At 41.5% G+C, this 15,364-nt stretch overlaps 1 protein-coding gene across 1 annotated transcript in view; it reads right to left on the bottom strand.

Annotated features, from left to right (window-relative positions):
- Positions 1 to 1,213: 1,213 nt before the first annotated feature.
- DMD (dystrophin) overlaps positions 1,214 to 15,364 on the bottom strand; it is a 1,000,055-nt gene continuing 985,904 nt past the window's right edge. The window contains 2 exon segments of the mRNA XM_031557153.1: positions 1,214 to 3,716; positions 10,839 to 10,870. Coding sequence (XP_031413013.1) covers positions 3,705 to 3,716; positions 10,839 to 10,870 — 44 coding nt within the window. The 3' untranslated portion in view covers positions 1,214 to 3,704.

Raw genomic sequence — 15,364 nt, 5'->3', positions numbered from 1 at the left:
GTCCTTAACCTGCCCATGACTGACACATGGGAGCCTTGCTTTGGCACTGACAGCAGCTGCCACTCTGTTACCCCATTCCAACCTCTGCTTGTGGCCAGGCCAGAGGCAGCTGTCAGCACACCGCGTTCTGTCTGCAGCAGTGGGGCCTGCAAGTGCCTGCAGCAGCCGTGGCTCTGCAAAGGTGCACTGATACAGGCACCACACGTGGCTCTGCCTTCCCTGCTTCTGCTGCTGGGGTAGTGCACCACTTCTTTCTCATTTACGCCCTATTGTAACTTTTCAGTTCATTTAGATATTTAGTAAGACAAACCTTACCCATTTGGCTCATGGGCAAGCTTACAACCCAAAGGCACCTCCTCATGTGCAGCCAACCTCAGAACGACTGGCAGGGAGAAAACCATCTCCTCCCTTTCCTTAACTGCATTAAGCAGGAGATGCCTCATCATTGAGGAGACGCTTCATCACTGAGGACTGCTGTGTGCTGTGGATTGCATGACATTCAGAGGAGGCTCTGGTACAGCACGGCACTCCCCAGTTCATGTGTGTGTAGGAGTGGATCCAGAGTTAACTCAGATCTGTGAGAGCTGTGGGATGCATATTTATTTCCTCAAATTAATGACATGAGGGAATTCCCACCTCCTCCTTCACAGTATTATCAAAAATATGCACAAAGATATGTGTTTTTTTTTGGCTTTTTGCTTTCAACTGTATTACTTCTGAAAGGTAGAGCTCAAAGACACACGGTACAACTGAGTGGAGTCCAAGTATTAAAACCTATGTGTATTTCTTAGATATTAGACAGGACATACGTGATCAGCCTCTCTGATGGGAACACCCCTCCCAAAGCCCTGAGGAAGAGGAGTTTGGTACATGTCAGACAAATGACCAAACCTCAGCTTTGCTTCTGCTTCACAGTACCAAACTGTCCACGGATTGGACAGAATTTCATCCCTCCCTCTGAAGCAGAACATGCTGCTCCCCTAGAGCAGCTTGTCCGCTTCACGTGGCTTCTGCTCTGCCCAGAATACTAACAGGGGGAAAAACCAAAGCCAGAAGAGCCTCTTGCCCTCTGCCAAGCAAACCTCAAGCGCTGCCCACAGCACAGAGATGGCAGTCAGAAGGGGAGTTGGGAGCTGGCCGCACAGTGGTGGCATCACTGGAGAGGGGAGGCACCAGCTGGGCACTGAGAGAGGCTCAATAAAAACGTCAGACCTTTTATAACATAATTGCGTGCTTTATTGATATACACAGTAAAGCAGTATATAGTACAATAGTAAGGCATATATTTGGTGAAATCTGATATGTTGTGAAAAATGCAGTAAAACAGAAGTTTATAAAAATAATTAGTAAATGTTACAGTGTTGGTGTTAAAACACAATATATTATGATATCCAAGTAATAAACCAGTACTGAGTAACAATGAAATAACATGCCATATGGTATTTATGTATTCAATTACACTGATTATGTTTTACAGTTTAATACTTTGTCGTTATAAGGAATATGAAACAATTCCCAAATTATGCTTCAAAAAGCAGTGATAAAGCTTTCAACTTTTTAAATATTTTTGACAGACTCACTCCAAAACTAAGACCTAGAAAGTAAAACAAACAAAACAAAACCCTGATGAAAACAACCGTGCAATCCATTTTCCTCCTTTTGTTTTCTCAAGAGAAGGTTTAAAGGGGAGTATAAGGGGGAAAAATGAGAAGAAACCCATCTCTTTCCCAGATCTCAGACCAAACCTTCTGGTAAAGAAGACCACGAGAATTACATGGGGTTCCTACTGCAGTAAAGTGTTAAATAAAGCTCTTTATTACGAAAGCAGAGGTTTGGGGGGATTGTACTTATTCTTTGTGAATTATTAGCATTCTTACTTAAATGATGAGACCCGTTCACACAATGGACAAGTGGTGATGATGTAACATATCTGTACGTAATTGTCAGGAACACCACAAAACCAAAGTGAGGTAGAAATAGCATGACTAGCCATGTTCAATGTTAACTAGCATTCAAAATAAAATCTTTCCCAAGTTTAATTACACTTCATACAAGAAGAGGTAACAGATTTTTACTTTGCAATATAAAGTCAGACGGTGTGTTTCTATGTATCTAAGAGAAAATTAAAAGCTGGTTAAGATAATGAAGTGGTAAAGCTTTTGCTGACAGCACCTCATACCCAAACCTACCTCTCAAGAGCTGCAGTTATGCTGGCTAATCTGTTTTTCTATCAGTTCCTCTCTTTCTCACTCTATTGTTAATTGTGCGGTATTACTTGTAGAGAGAAACGGGGAAGGAGAAAGCATCAGGGCCTTTGTTTTGAAGATAAATATCTCAGGGAGCAGTGTGGCTACCTTCACCTGATCACCATACACATACAAGAACAGCAGTAATTCTTCTACAGCCTTCCTCAAAGGTTGCTTGCTGCATTACAGCTCCTTGGGACCAGCTGCTCTAGCAGGCTGAGACAGACATTGCAGAAAAGTCTGGTTTTATTTTCCAGAGGGTCAAGTAGCTCTACGTTCGTTAACAGTGTTGGAAGCCAATACAAGCAAAGGTGCTCTGTGAGTAACCCACTTGTGCTTCATGTCAGAAGCTGATCCCACGTGGGGTCAGGAGGGAAGTTCTCCCTTTCTTCTCTCGTGTGCAGCGAGGTGATGCTAACAGTGGCAGCGGGCAGGGAAAGCCATACGCAGCTTCTGCCAAAGCTCTGGATGCTGGCTGCAGCCAGCAGAGTACCGGACAGTAAGGTCCAAAGGTTTCATCCGGTAAGGCAATTCTACGTTCCTCCACTAAGGACATTCAGGGATTTAGTCAGCAGAGGAATTGCTGGCGTATTGGACATCATTAAATTCTTTCCTTCTTTCTTCTTTTTTTTTCCTTTTTCTTTTTTTTTCTTTTCATTAATTTTTTGCAGGCTCTGTCATGTCATGTGCTCTTTCATTTAATTATTGCCAACTAGTGTGATTCATGTAATTATTAATTTTATTGGAAAGAAGTGAAATAACTATCTTCACTGGAAGTCCAGGAGGTTTTTTTTTAAAGCCAGCCCTACTCAGACAAAACCAATGAGAAATGTTAAGTTGGCCGTTTTGGTGTCGCTGCAGGAAATGCTTTTTCCTTTCTCTCCTCTTTGACAGGCCAGGAAAAGAACACAGAACATGAATCTCTCTCTGATGCAGCTGCAGAGCTGAAATGATACTGAACAAATGCACTGCCTCAGTATTTTTTTTGTATTTTTTAAAGGGGGTTTCTATAAACAATTATTTTTATAAAGCACACTTTAGTTTACAATCTTTCTTTATAACTGTTATAAATTTTTTTTTTTTAAACAACCCGAAATGCGTTCCATATAAAGAAATGGCAAGTTATTCAGCTATCAAGATTTTACATGTAGTTTTCTTATAATTTTTGTACAATTGCATAGACGTGTAAAACCTGCCATTGTTAACAAAACAGAAACAGACTTAGGAAACTACTGAAATCTACAGTATAGTACCACTACCCTTCACAAAAATATAGATTTGTTTTCTTGTAAACTCTTACAGTCTAATCCTCTTTGTAGTATGAATATTATAAAAACCATGCGGGACGCCTGAAGTTGTAAAACACATCTTGCTATTCTAACACCTTGTCGTCAGTCATCACTGTCACTAAGGTTTCCATCGCTCTTCCCAAGTCATCTGCCATGTGGAAAAGGCTCCCTACATTGTGGCCTAGAAAAGAAAGGCAAAGAAGAGGGCGTTAAATGAGAAAGGTACATCTCATGGAAAAGGCCGAGTACAAGATGTGTCACTCTCCAGGAACGGCTCACCGGCATCCCCAGCGCGGTACGCTACAGAGTGCTGTTTCCAAAAGTCTCCTGTACGAGCATATGTCATCATTAGCAAAAGCTGCCAATTTCCTGAAACACTTAACAGCAGCTCTGGCTGGAACAGCTAGTGTAAGCTACATTGACAATAAGCCAGCGCGTCTGCGTTCCAACAAAAATCCCCAGTCGTGAGGAAACCGTAACATAACAAATGTTCACCGAAAGCCGTCATTACATCCAACAATATCACCGAAAACCTTCCAACTGGTGGTGCAAGTGTTTGAGCGTTCAATGTTCTATCAAGGAGAAAAATAGAAAACACATCAGCAGTAATTAACTACTTCATTAAAGGCAAGAAGTCCCAGCAGGATGGCTGCACTGACAGCTGGAACAAAGTAAATGGCTGCAGTTTACTCAGTCTCTTCAGTAATAGTTTCTGTAATGTCCTCTGCCTTTCAGACAGCAGTCCAGCAGAACTAAGTTATCAAGTAACTACACAAAGGCCTCCCGCACAGAAGTGACAAATAAATGCAGACTACAGTTATGAAGACAAAATCTATAAATTCTTCTCAAACTCATTTCACCAAGGGAAAGTTAAAGGTCACAGTGCTGACCAGCAGCAATAAATTGCTTCAACAAAATTAGAGACTAAACAGACGTGAAGGTAGGGGGATTAAACTGCCAACTGTTGTCAGATTAGGCACTTGGCACACCCTGCTGGTCTCTGGCTGCTGTTCAGGAAATGTTGGGTCTCCTCTAAGCCCTGTGGCAGTTCTGCAGCCCTCTACCACTGTCTGAAACACCCCTGAAACATCTCAAATGACAGAGATGATGGTTCAAGCAATTGAAACCCACCTGGAGCCTCCTTTCTGAAAGTGTATGACTGAAGAGGGAATATGGCAGAGATCTAGACACCCTAAAGGATAAGCATCCAATTCAAGATTCCTTGCAAGGACATGGAGGAACAAGCAGACAAGTCTTAAAAGCAGCAGAAGGAAATTATATTCCACACAGTACATAATTACATTATTGAACTCATCGCCACAGGCTGATGTAGAGGCCAAACATATAAATGAGTTTAAAAGGAGTCAGAAAATAATGACAGAAGAAAGATTTATTTAGATGTGAAGAAGTGCACATGACCTCCAACTCTCGAAGGCTCCAAGCAGCAGAGTGCCAGCAAATGAAAGTATTTAAGAGGAGAAGCATTACTCAATAAAACTCCACGTTGCTACGGCCTGAAGGGTTTGATTTACTCCCTGAGAGAACTTGCAGTAGAGTATTTCCTTGGGAGAGCACTGAAGGTGCAACGCTGTCTGCCCATGTCTCTGCTTCCCAGGAATGCTTTGTGCTAACCTGCATGCTGAGCCTTCACCACAGCCCACAAAGAAGGAGCACCTGAATGAAGTCAGCGCATGTCCAGAACATCCAAGACGCACCTTTCACACAACTCACTACCTGTGCACTGCAGAAGCCTGATTAAGCCAGGCTTAAGCCAGTTAATACTGTCTACCTACAGGGCTACTGTCCCTCCTGACACAGCTGTTGTCTTTAACAACAAGAACAACCCTTTCCTGTGGGACAAATCACGCTCACCAACACAAGCTCAAGAAAAGTCCATTCTCTTCCCGATGTTCAAATATTGTGATAATCCTGCACTGCCAGCATTTCTACAGTGCACAGAAGCTTGGGGTGACATTACTTAATATTCACCAGCATATACAGAATAGAAAAAAGATGACCTAAGAAACGTCCAGGGAAGCTACTACCACCTTTTACCTTCACATACATACTAATTTTGAAGTGGTTCTTTTGAATGTAGCATTCCTTACACAGAATTATCCCACATCTAAGCAATAAATGCTCACCAAGCTTTCCACTTCAGAGTGAGCTGTGCAGCACATGACACAGTGCCCAATATAGAGACAAAGAAATACTTGGCTTTAATGCAATGCTATCTCCTTTCTTGCACTAATGTACGGAAAAAATAGATGCATCACACAGAAATTTCATATAAAAAAACATTAATGTACAGTCCTCCTCCTAATCCTATGCAAGAACTTGTCATTCGCTCATAAACACGTCAAGAAACAGCATACAGAAAAATTCCTGCCAAGTTTTGGTCAAAACACAGATTAAGGGATAATATTTCTTGCACCAGGCAGGCTGTAATTAAATGCTAGCACGAACTCTAAGATGCAATTGTAGTAATGGCCCTCAATCTTCATTTACCCCTCCCTATCACAGTGCAATCCCTCTGGCTGAGATCAATCCAGGAAAAAGAAAATTTGACAAAGTGACAGGAAAGCAGTACTTTTGGATTGGAGGTCCTCTGGTAAACAGAAATATAACTGTTACTGGCCTGGTCTACTTCTATGAAGCTCTGAAATGCTTAGGTAGCAAATGGTACCAGAATAACCCTGGTATAAATTGACTGTTCTGCAGCATCCCTACAAACATACTGACTCTGGAATGTCCTGTCAAGCAACCTCTAGCTTTAAATAACATTCTTCCTTGCCTGCAGCGCACTACAGACATGGGGCAGGAAGGTGCTGGGGGCTGTTATCAGGTAACCTGCAGAGGGTTCAGACATTACTTGAGAGATCACTCATTCAGGTTCATAGTGATGACTGATTCTAGAATCAATAATACCAGATTTTTCTGGGACTCCAAGGCCACTCATTTCGATTTCATTCTCATTTCAAGAAAGAGTTATCACCCAAACTGCAACCAAACTGCAAAAGCCCATCTTCAGAAAAATTCAGTACTAGTTAATACTATTTTGTTCTGTCAGACACAGAGCAGTAAAGGTAATGAAACAAGCTGATTTTATAGGAAAAGACTAGGTCTAGAAAGAATAACTTTAATCAAAAGAAAATATAAGCAAGTCTTTCAGAAGTCTGCCACAGCAGGTACAAATTGCTAAACTGTTCAGGCAACTGAAACACAGGCCAAGATGGATGCAAAAATCTCTAGCTATTCTTTCAATGCGTAAAAATTACGGGCATGTATGCTAGTGCTTTTTTCTTTTCTCTGTTAATTGCTGCCATATTTTTGAGATAACCACGCTTCGAATCTGTTCTCCCTCCACAAAAGCTGTGCAGCGTTATGCTGGGGTGATTAAGCAGATATGAGTCCCTTGCCACGTTCTGCCTGTACCATGGGTCATAACTTCCTCTGCAGAAAAGCGGAACAATCGTGCATCTCCTCCTGAGTCATCTGAGTTTACAGTTCAGAGCATAACCACTATAAACCACTGCTGACTGCAGTTTATGTTAACAGCTGGACTGTAAAGTCCATCAGCCTTGGCACTGCAGTCCCAGGACAGCATGGGAGGAGAGGATGAGCCAGAAGAGCACACAGTTTGGCCGTGCCCCAGCCAACCCTTAGCTGGACATCACTGCCCCACCAGCAGCTTGGATGTACATGAAAACAGCAGAGCTCTGGGTGATGGTGGCCCAGGAGCTGCTGCTTGTGCCCCTGCCAGCCCCCTGCCTTGGGCTGCCCTGAGGTGGAGGAAGAACGAGGTGAAGGGGGCTTCCAATTGGCTCTGAGCTCACTGCCCCCTCGCGACATTGTTTATTTTGCAGCAGCTAGAATTAAGCCTTCCACTACTCTGTTACATCAGGTGCTTCTGTATTTATTCACTGACATCTACTGTGCTTCAAGTCTGCTCTTTTTAAAGACCTGTCATTGCTTTGCATTTCGCTGTCTGGGGGAGAGGTGTTTACTGCTGAACTATGTTAGCGTTAATGATGCCATGAGCCCCGGAGCAGCTTTGCAACACAAAATAAAAGATGAAAGCCCTTCTTTCTTACCTTAGGCTCCCTTGTAACAGCACCAGAGGCAGATTGGGAAAGCAGTCTAATTTAGATTCATGATTCCTCACCTGCTTGCACTGAAGAGTGAAGTGTTTCACAGGTTTTCTGCAAATTCTCTGTGGGAAGCTATCATGTCTGTGGGTACACAGCTCAGGCTGGAACCTGGCTGCCCTTGCTCTGGGGCACCTTAGCTTCTGAGCTCCTTTCCTGTGGCAGACATGACCTGAGCAACCTTCTGAATCATGCAGCAAACATTTATCAGGGTTAAGTGCTGGGAGTCGAGGGTGGAGTCACTTACACAAGGGAGTAAAAGATAGGACAAGATTGCAAACAGTTGAAGACAACACACAATCACAGAATGGCTCGAGTTGGAAGTTACCTTAAAGATCACCTAGTGCCAACCCCTGCTGTGGGCAGGGCTGCCCTCCACCAGCTCAGGCTGCCCAGGGTCCCATCCAACCTGGCCTTGAGTGCCTCCAGAGGTGGGGCACTATCTAGTCCACTGCCTCACCATCATATGACTAAAGAATTTCTTCCTAACATCTCAGCTAAATCTCCTTTCTTTCTGTTTAAAGCCATCCCCCCTTGTCCTATCACTATACGCCCATGGAAAAAGTCTATCCCCCTCCCTCCAAGTACTGGAAGGCTGTAATGAGGTCTCCTTGGAGCCTTCTCCAAGACGAACAAGCCCAACTAACTCAGCCTGTCTTCATAGGAGAAGTGCTCCAGTCCTCTGATCATCTCTGTGGCCCTAACATACGCAATATTTTCCCAGTACTGTATGTGTAATGAATATACCTTCCATAATGCCTATTATCTACCTAAGAGCTCAAATTAACTGTTTCTATATAGCTTGTTTTTTTTTTTTATAACACTTGCTTCCCTGCCTGCTGTGAGACTGAAACATAAGACATAGACATTTTTAATTAAGAAGCAAATGAGAATAATATTCTCCCTAAAGCACTTAGAAAAATATATATCATAGCTTTACACTCATTATTATTAATACTTTTAATATACTTTCACCAAAGGCCCTTTTTTATTTTATTTTTACATTAAAGCTGAAGAGGTTTTATCCATGCTGTAGGCACTAAAAAATTGAAAGATGTTATTTAAGAAAAATACTACTGCGGTCTTTCAATTGCAGCAGCATCGCTCAAAGTGGGCAAGGAGAGTATTAGCTGATACTTGTAAAATGGAGGGAATACTAATACAAGAGTGTTCGCTTTGAAAGCGGGAGATCCTTATTTCTGCAGACAGTAGCTCCATCATTTCTGGTCACAAACAGAATGATGTGCTCTATATCTGCTGAATTTGCTTTAGAGGCAATACTGGAATTAAGGCCCTTGGGTGAGGGCACAGTAATTGAATATCAATCTCCCAGTACAGCTTGTCACAGAAATAAACGTGGAGTACTCAGCCTCCAGTGAGTGGACAGAACGTAAATTAAGAAAGCCCAGAGCAGCACGGTCTCTTTTCAGCAGCACAGACTTCTAACCCTTTCCCTACAAAAGAAAAATCCTTTCTTGTTGGTGGCTTGAATTTTGATGCCCTTATTCATATTGAGTTAATGCCAGGAAATCCATGGGATTACACATGAAGACAATACCTAATGTGCAAAATGGGATCAAAACCTGGCCGAGTGGGTTTAAAATTGCATGATCTGACAATGCACAAATGGATTCATGCATAAAGTAAAAGCTGTTCTGTAACTTACCTCATATACTCCACAAGCACGCAGAGAACTGTGCTTTATATTCAGCTCTGCAAGTTACTAAAGCACTCTCTGGAATCATCAGTGAGCACAAACACAACTGGAGGGCAGTATGCAATTCATTGAAGAAGTCAGTGCTTTTAGGCTTATGCTGATAGAATGCAAGCAGGTAAAAACATGGCCATTTTTCTACCTTCATATTGTTAATCATATCAAATGTCCTCAGCAGCAGAACCTTCTCCTTTTTCTGCACAATACGCATACATATGAATGAGGATAATGGAAATCAACAACCTGTTTTGCTGATCTGGAGAACAATTCTCAGACCATATGCGAAGGGCTGGATATCAATTTCACACCATTTCTGAACTGGTGCAGACTGATGACATGCCAAGCACTCTTTTTCATTCATTTGAAAGGACCTGACCTTTGAGGGCAGATGTAATCTGCACCGAGGATCTCACTCCTCCAAATACCCATGCAAGCCACTACAGCAAATGCAGAGAACTGCTGTATTTCAAGACATCACATCACAACAAATCCTGGCTTACCCAGTCTAGCGTGTGGGTGACTGGGGGCTCGCAAGAGCTCAGCCAAACACCCAGTATAGTGCATTTTCATGAGCTCACTCTGCTTCATAGGAAAGGACATCTCACAGCTACCTGCAACTGCACTCAGACGGTCCCTGAATATTTTATCTTCAATAACGATTTTCCCTGAGAATTCATCTTTGAAAACACTGTCTCTGGTTGGAGAGTGAAGAGCAGCTCCACAGAAGAGAAAGTAAAGGCTTTCTGGAAATACTTTAAAAGGGGCTATGACAACACATTTTCTTTAACGACGTACAAATGCATCAAACCAACCATGTCCAACGTGCCCACTGAAAACCACTGTCCATTCACTGAAAGCAACACTGTGGATCTGGTGAATGTTAGTAGCGTTCTTCATAGTGCAACAGTATATCAGTAAATTAAAACACCTGAATCTCTTGTACCTCTCAACTCTCACTGTGTTGAAGAATAGAATATCTAATTAGTGCAGTTCACGGTTGGTATACTGGCACACAGACGTAAATAAAACTGCAAGTATGTAAACAGAACAGTAAGGGACACGGGTCTCTCTGTTTTGTTTACACACAGGAAAAGCAGAACGTAAGTCAATTACAGGAGCATTTTTTGCTGGCCACATTTGTCACACAAAGGTTTACTTTCAACGTATTGCTTTCTCCTCCCTGTCCCTGAATTCCGTCTTCAGGAGGAAAAGGCACACTCCTGGGCTAACGCTGTCTCTGTGGAAAGTTGAGAGGTACGCTGCTGTTAGAGCACACGTGGGAAATGCACTCAGCAAAACCAAACAAAACTAAAACCACAAGAAGACAATCCCCACCCTTTAACAAACCCAAGCAAACCGTGCTGCTGTCACACGCATGCTGGGCACAGAAAGCAAGATGTGACAAACAGAAGCCATGGCAGTGAGCTTGCATCTCACTAACCTCTCTCACTGGCTTTCCAGGGGCATTTCTTCCTTTAGGAACAGAGAGAGGAAGTGGAAGAAATATCAGAAAAGAAAAAAAAAACACACAACACACACATGAATATATTCTTCATACCGTAAAAGACACTTCAGTTTCCATTTAGGAACTTAATATAAAATAACTATTTGTGCTTTAAACAAAGATTGAAAGTACACTGAAATCCACTGGCAATTCTGAGCTGTTTTATTCAAGAACAGTTCTGTAATCTGCTGTTTGGTTTTAACTTAGCAAAAACACTTGAGAAAAGCACTAAAACCAACACACAGCCCTTTCAGCTGAGGATAAAGATGAAAGAGAAAATCTGATTCATATTCTGGGCATGCACATTTTTTCAATTTGTGTACTTCTTCTAATTAGCACTGGTGATAAAACCATGTTTATCCAACTTCAAAATTATTTTATCTAAACATATTTCATTTTATTATTGCCTATGTATGTGTATGTATGTAGGCAATGTACCCATGTATACGCTCATATATACACACAGGTGTACTCACACACATTTTATACCTGAAGCCATTAGACAGAATATTACTATTCTCACATTCAGGATAAATGTACTAGAGAAGGTACTTCCAACAAGTCGACTCGCATGCATTTAGCAATGAGAGAGCAAAGGCACAAAGAAGGAGAAAAATGAAGTAAAAAGGAAAAAAAGGAAAGTTTCTCAGCACTTTTAAGTTGCAACAACAAAACCGAGCAGTCAGTAATGACTTCAGCTGAAAAGATGTCCCTTACGAACCTTCCTAGAAGTCACACTTTGATCCAACAGATTCTTCTCAAACACTTGTTGTGATGTATTTTGCTTTAAAAAAAAGAAAGCTGGGTGCAAATCAACTGCCGAAATGCTTCCCCCTGTACCCATTCTATGTCCAGTGACAATAAACACTGGCCATCTCCAGAAGCCGTATTCCATTGCTACTGGTACATTCCTGAAGCACTGGTACTACCAGACCGTAAGTTTTAGGCAGAAGAGTCTCTAAGGCAGATACAGATTAAGAAAGAGAACGATCTTTGCCCCAGAGCTGCTGTAAATAATGTAATTGTGAACGTTATGAGACAACAGGGGGAGAGAAAGCAATGTGAGAGAGAAGACACTGGTCAGCATAACAGAGACCTAATTGCTGTCAAGTTTTGGAAGGTATCACGACCTGCAGTAGAAAGGCAGGGAAAGAATATGATAACTAAGTTTGCAAGTGTTTTACTAGGAGCAGAAAAAGAGTCAGCAACCTCATGCATCTATGCAGTTTTAGATCAAAGCACAGAGCGCAAAGCACCCACTGAATTGCTTCTCTTCCACAGAATGCGGGAGAGGGGCAGGCTGTAGAGAGGAGAGATCTGCAAACAGTACTTTTTTCTTAAAATAGAAGTGGATTGAAGTGTTGTGACATTTATTAATATATTCTTAGTTTACATCAGGAGTACTCAATGTCAGAAAGGATCTAGCCCTCCACATCACTATTGCAGAACTCTGCAGAACAGCTCAGCTGCTTCGTACACTACAGCACTCTGCCCCAAAAGAGCCATAAGGAATCTCAGTCACAGGGGCCAAGTGATGTGCTATGTAGGACCACAGCACAGACAGGGGGGAATACGCTCCAGAAGGAGCCAAGCTAGCTCAACTGGAAGAGTATTTCCAGAATTCCCTACAGTGCAATTACTCCAGCGTATTCTTCTGATTCAGTATATTGTGGAAAGAAAAGTCTGAGTGATGAGGCGTTTAGCTGCCAGAATAAGAAAAATTCTGTTATTTGCAGTGATCAAAGCTGCTAGTCCCACTTACAACATTATCCCATTCATGCCAGAGCAACAGAGGCTGACTGATGCAAGACTGAGAGAAAAGAATGTGTCTGGTATGCTTCTATGTGAACGAGATTAAAGTAAAGCATAACTTATGCTATTCTTAGTGCCATTTATTTAATGTTGTGGGATCTTGTAATGTTACTGCACAAGAAAACATCTGTATTAGGCAATACTGTGAGTGCTGATTCCTCTCTAGAGGTGTCCATGTAATGCCACAGCCTCGTAGCTCTTTGAAGCCACCACGGTTCTCATTTCTAACCATGTCATTGCACCCACTTCCACAAGCACTGCTCTGCACTGACATCGTGGGGAACTCATACTGAGTTCAGTAACTCAAGAACTGTCCTGAAATTCACTTCTGAGTTTCACTAACAAATACGCTTTTGCCACAAAACCATAACTACAAAATAGTCTGCTCCACTGTGAGATCCATCTGCAGTGATGCAAACTCTTTGTCCTCAGTGTTGAAGGAGAAATGAATTTGGTTTTAAAAATACTACCCTGCCAATCTTACTTTCTAATTACAAAAGACTTTCCAGGAGATTCAGGCACCTGGGCACGAACACAGTGTGAAAATGTTTTCCTCTGTGGCCCACTATCTAGCAGGGTCAAATAAACCACTGAGGTGGTATTTAATAGTATATTTCCACTAAATGTCAGACCTCCGACTTTGACATCTGTTATGAGTTAGCACAGCAGCTGTCTAGAGCGGCTGCAGCAGTTGTGAATTTGCTGGGAGCAGCAAAGTAAAGCAGGAATGGATGGGAAACATCACAGGCTTCAAGTAAAGAAAAACTACTTAGGGACAGCAATCATCAGGTATTCAGCAACATTTTCCTCCACAGAGATCAAATGGCTTTCAGCACCTACAAAGCTTTCAGCTGTGCGAAGAGCACGGAGGTCCTGCGCTACTTAGGAAATGCTAAAAACTGCCAAGAGGTTAAACTGAAGAAACCAAACACCTATAAAAGGTACAAAGGAATACAGGTTACTTCATCTGAAATCTGCTCGTGAAGATCTGTGACATAATTTGATTAATGCATGGTTTTCTAAAATACATTCAAAACAAATGCCATGATGAAAAACCTTGATGTCTCTTTCAGAGAACCAATATATAGCAAAGGTTTGGTAAATACCATAATCAAAACAAATCAGTCTCCAGGTGACTGAAAATTAACCAATACCATATAATTTATTGCTTTGTTTCAGAAGGCCAAAATAAAAGCTTCATTAAGCAATATCCTGTTTAATGTATTGACAGTAACTTCCCAGGCTTCTATTATAACCCCAGATTTCCTTCATTTATTCCAATTTCAGGTTATTTGGAAGAATGTTTTTTCTTTCCTGGATTTCAATTTTTTTATTCTCTTCTCTTTCAGACTAAGAAAATTTTACTGTGTGCATTATGTCCGTTGTAGCTCTTCTGAAATTGCATAATCTATTAATATCATAGCAGAATGCTCTTTCTACAACATTAGTATAGAAAAAAAAACAAAGTTATTTCAAATCCTAGTCAACCTTGCACATTTAATCCATCATCCAGCTATCCTGAACTCTTAGAGATGGTATGCATTCCAAGCGGCTGCATTTAATCCACGTGGTTTGAATTCAAGTTTTAAATAATATTTCACGAGCTACTGTGTCAGAAAGCACTCTGACAGCCAAACTAAGATGACTGTGGTTCTTGCATCGGATAATTTTTTAAGTCTACTTAAAAAAATAAAAGAATTAACGTAAGAAAAATTAATCTTGATAGATTTGTGCTTGTTGCTTGTTTGAGTTTATTGTCTTGTTTCCTGGATATCTACAAGTGGCTTGAGATTTTATGCTGCCTGTCGTGTAAAGAAATAAAATAGCACTTCCACCACTTCTGAATCCTTATCTTATGCTGCCTTCTCAGGCTGCTCTGCCACTATAGATATAGTGATACAGAGATACAGATTTGCACGTCTCAACAGCAAAATGGCCCTCAATTCAGCAGAGCTGAAACGAATCAGCTCTGCTTCTTTTTCCCCCATCTCCAGTCTTGTAAATTACAAGTAGGATCCCAGAAACCTGTGGAAGCTGCCTGCACATGGATGGTACCATCTTATAATTACATTCTAATCCTGGCTGTGGCAAAGTATCAGTTGATGTAAGCTTTGTTTATGCAGTATCATGATAGTCAACTGAAAATATCAGTTAATCATTACAGTGAAGCAGAAGAAAACTCCATTACTGAAGTATGCGTGAAGTCTCAGCAGAATTGACAATTTCAGTAGCCTTATGTATCAGTGACTGGAAAGCCATTTGCATTGGTTGTGGGAGAAACTACTTTTTTCCACGGATGGCTTTACTTTCCCTACTCTTCAATCAAAAAGCAACTATACAAACCTAACATTAGTGCAAATGCATAAAAAATAAAGAACAAAGTAAGATGATGAAACACATCCCTGATCTCTTTAGCCCAAACTGTCAAATAAGTCACAAGAAGCGAACAACTTTTTCTCCCACATGAACTAATCTTACTGGGTAGCCAAAGAGAGGGGAAGAGACAGGCTCTTACAAAGCCCAAAATTGGTTTGGTCAGGTCCAAGAGAAATGTCTGTAGGAACTCTGATTTTGTCAGACTCTCTCTGTTAGAGAATAATTTTGTCCTTTACTGCTGCTAGTCAAGCAGAAAAACAAGGAACAAACAGAAG

Source organism: Meleagris gallopavo, chromosome 1 (genome assembly GCF_000146605.3).
Source record: "Meleagris gallopavo isolate NT-WF06-2002-E0010 breed Aviagen turkey brand Nicholas breeding stock chromosome 1, Turkey_5.1, whole genome shotgun sequence".
Lineage (NCBI taxonomy): Eukaryota > Metazoa > Chordata > Aves > Galliformes > Phasianidae > Meleagris > Meleagris gallopavo.
The sequence above is the reverse complement of the archived record's forward strand: the minus strand, read 5'-3'. Positions and strand labels throughout refer to the sequence as shown.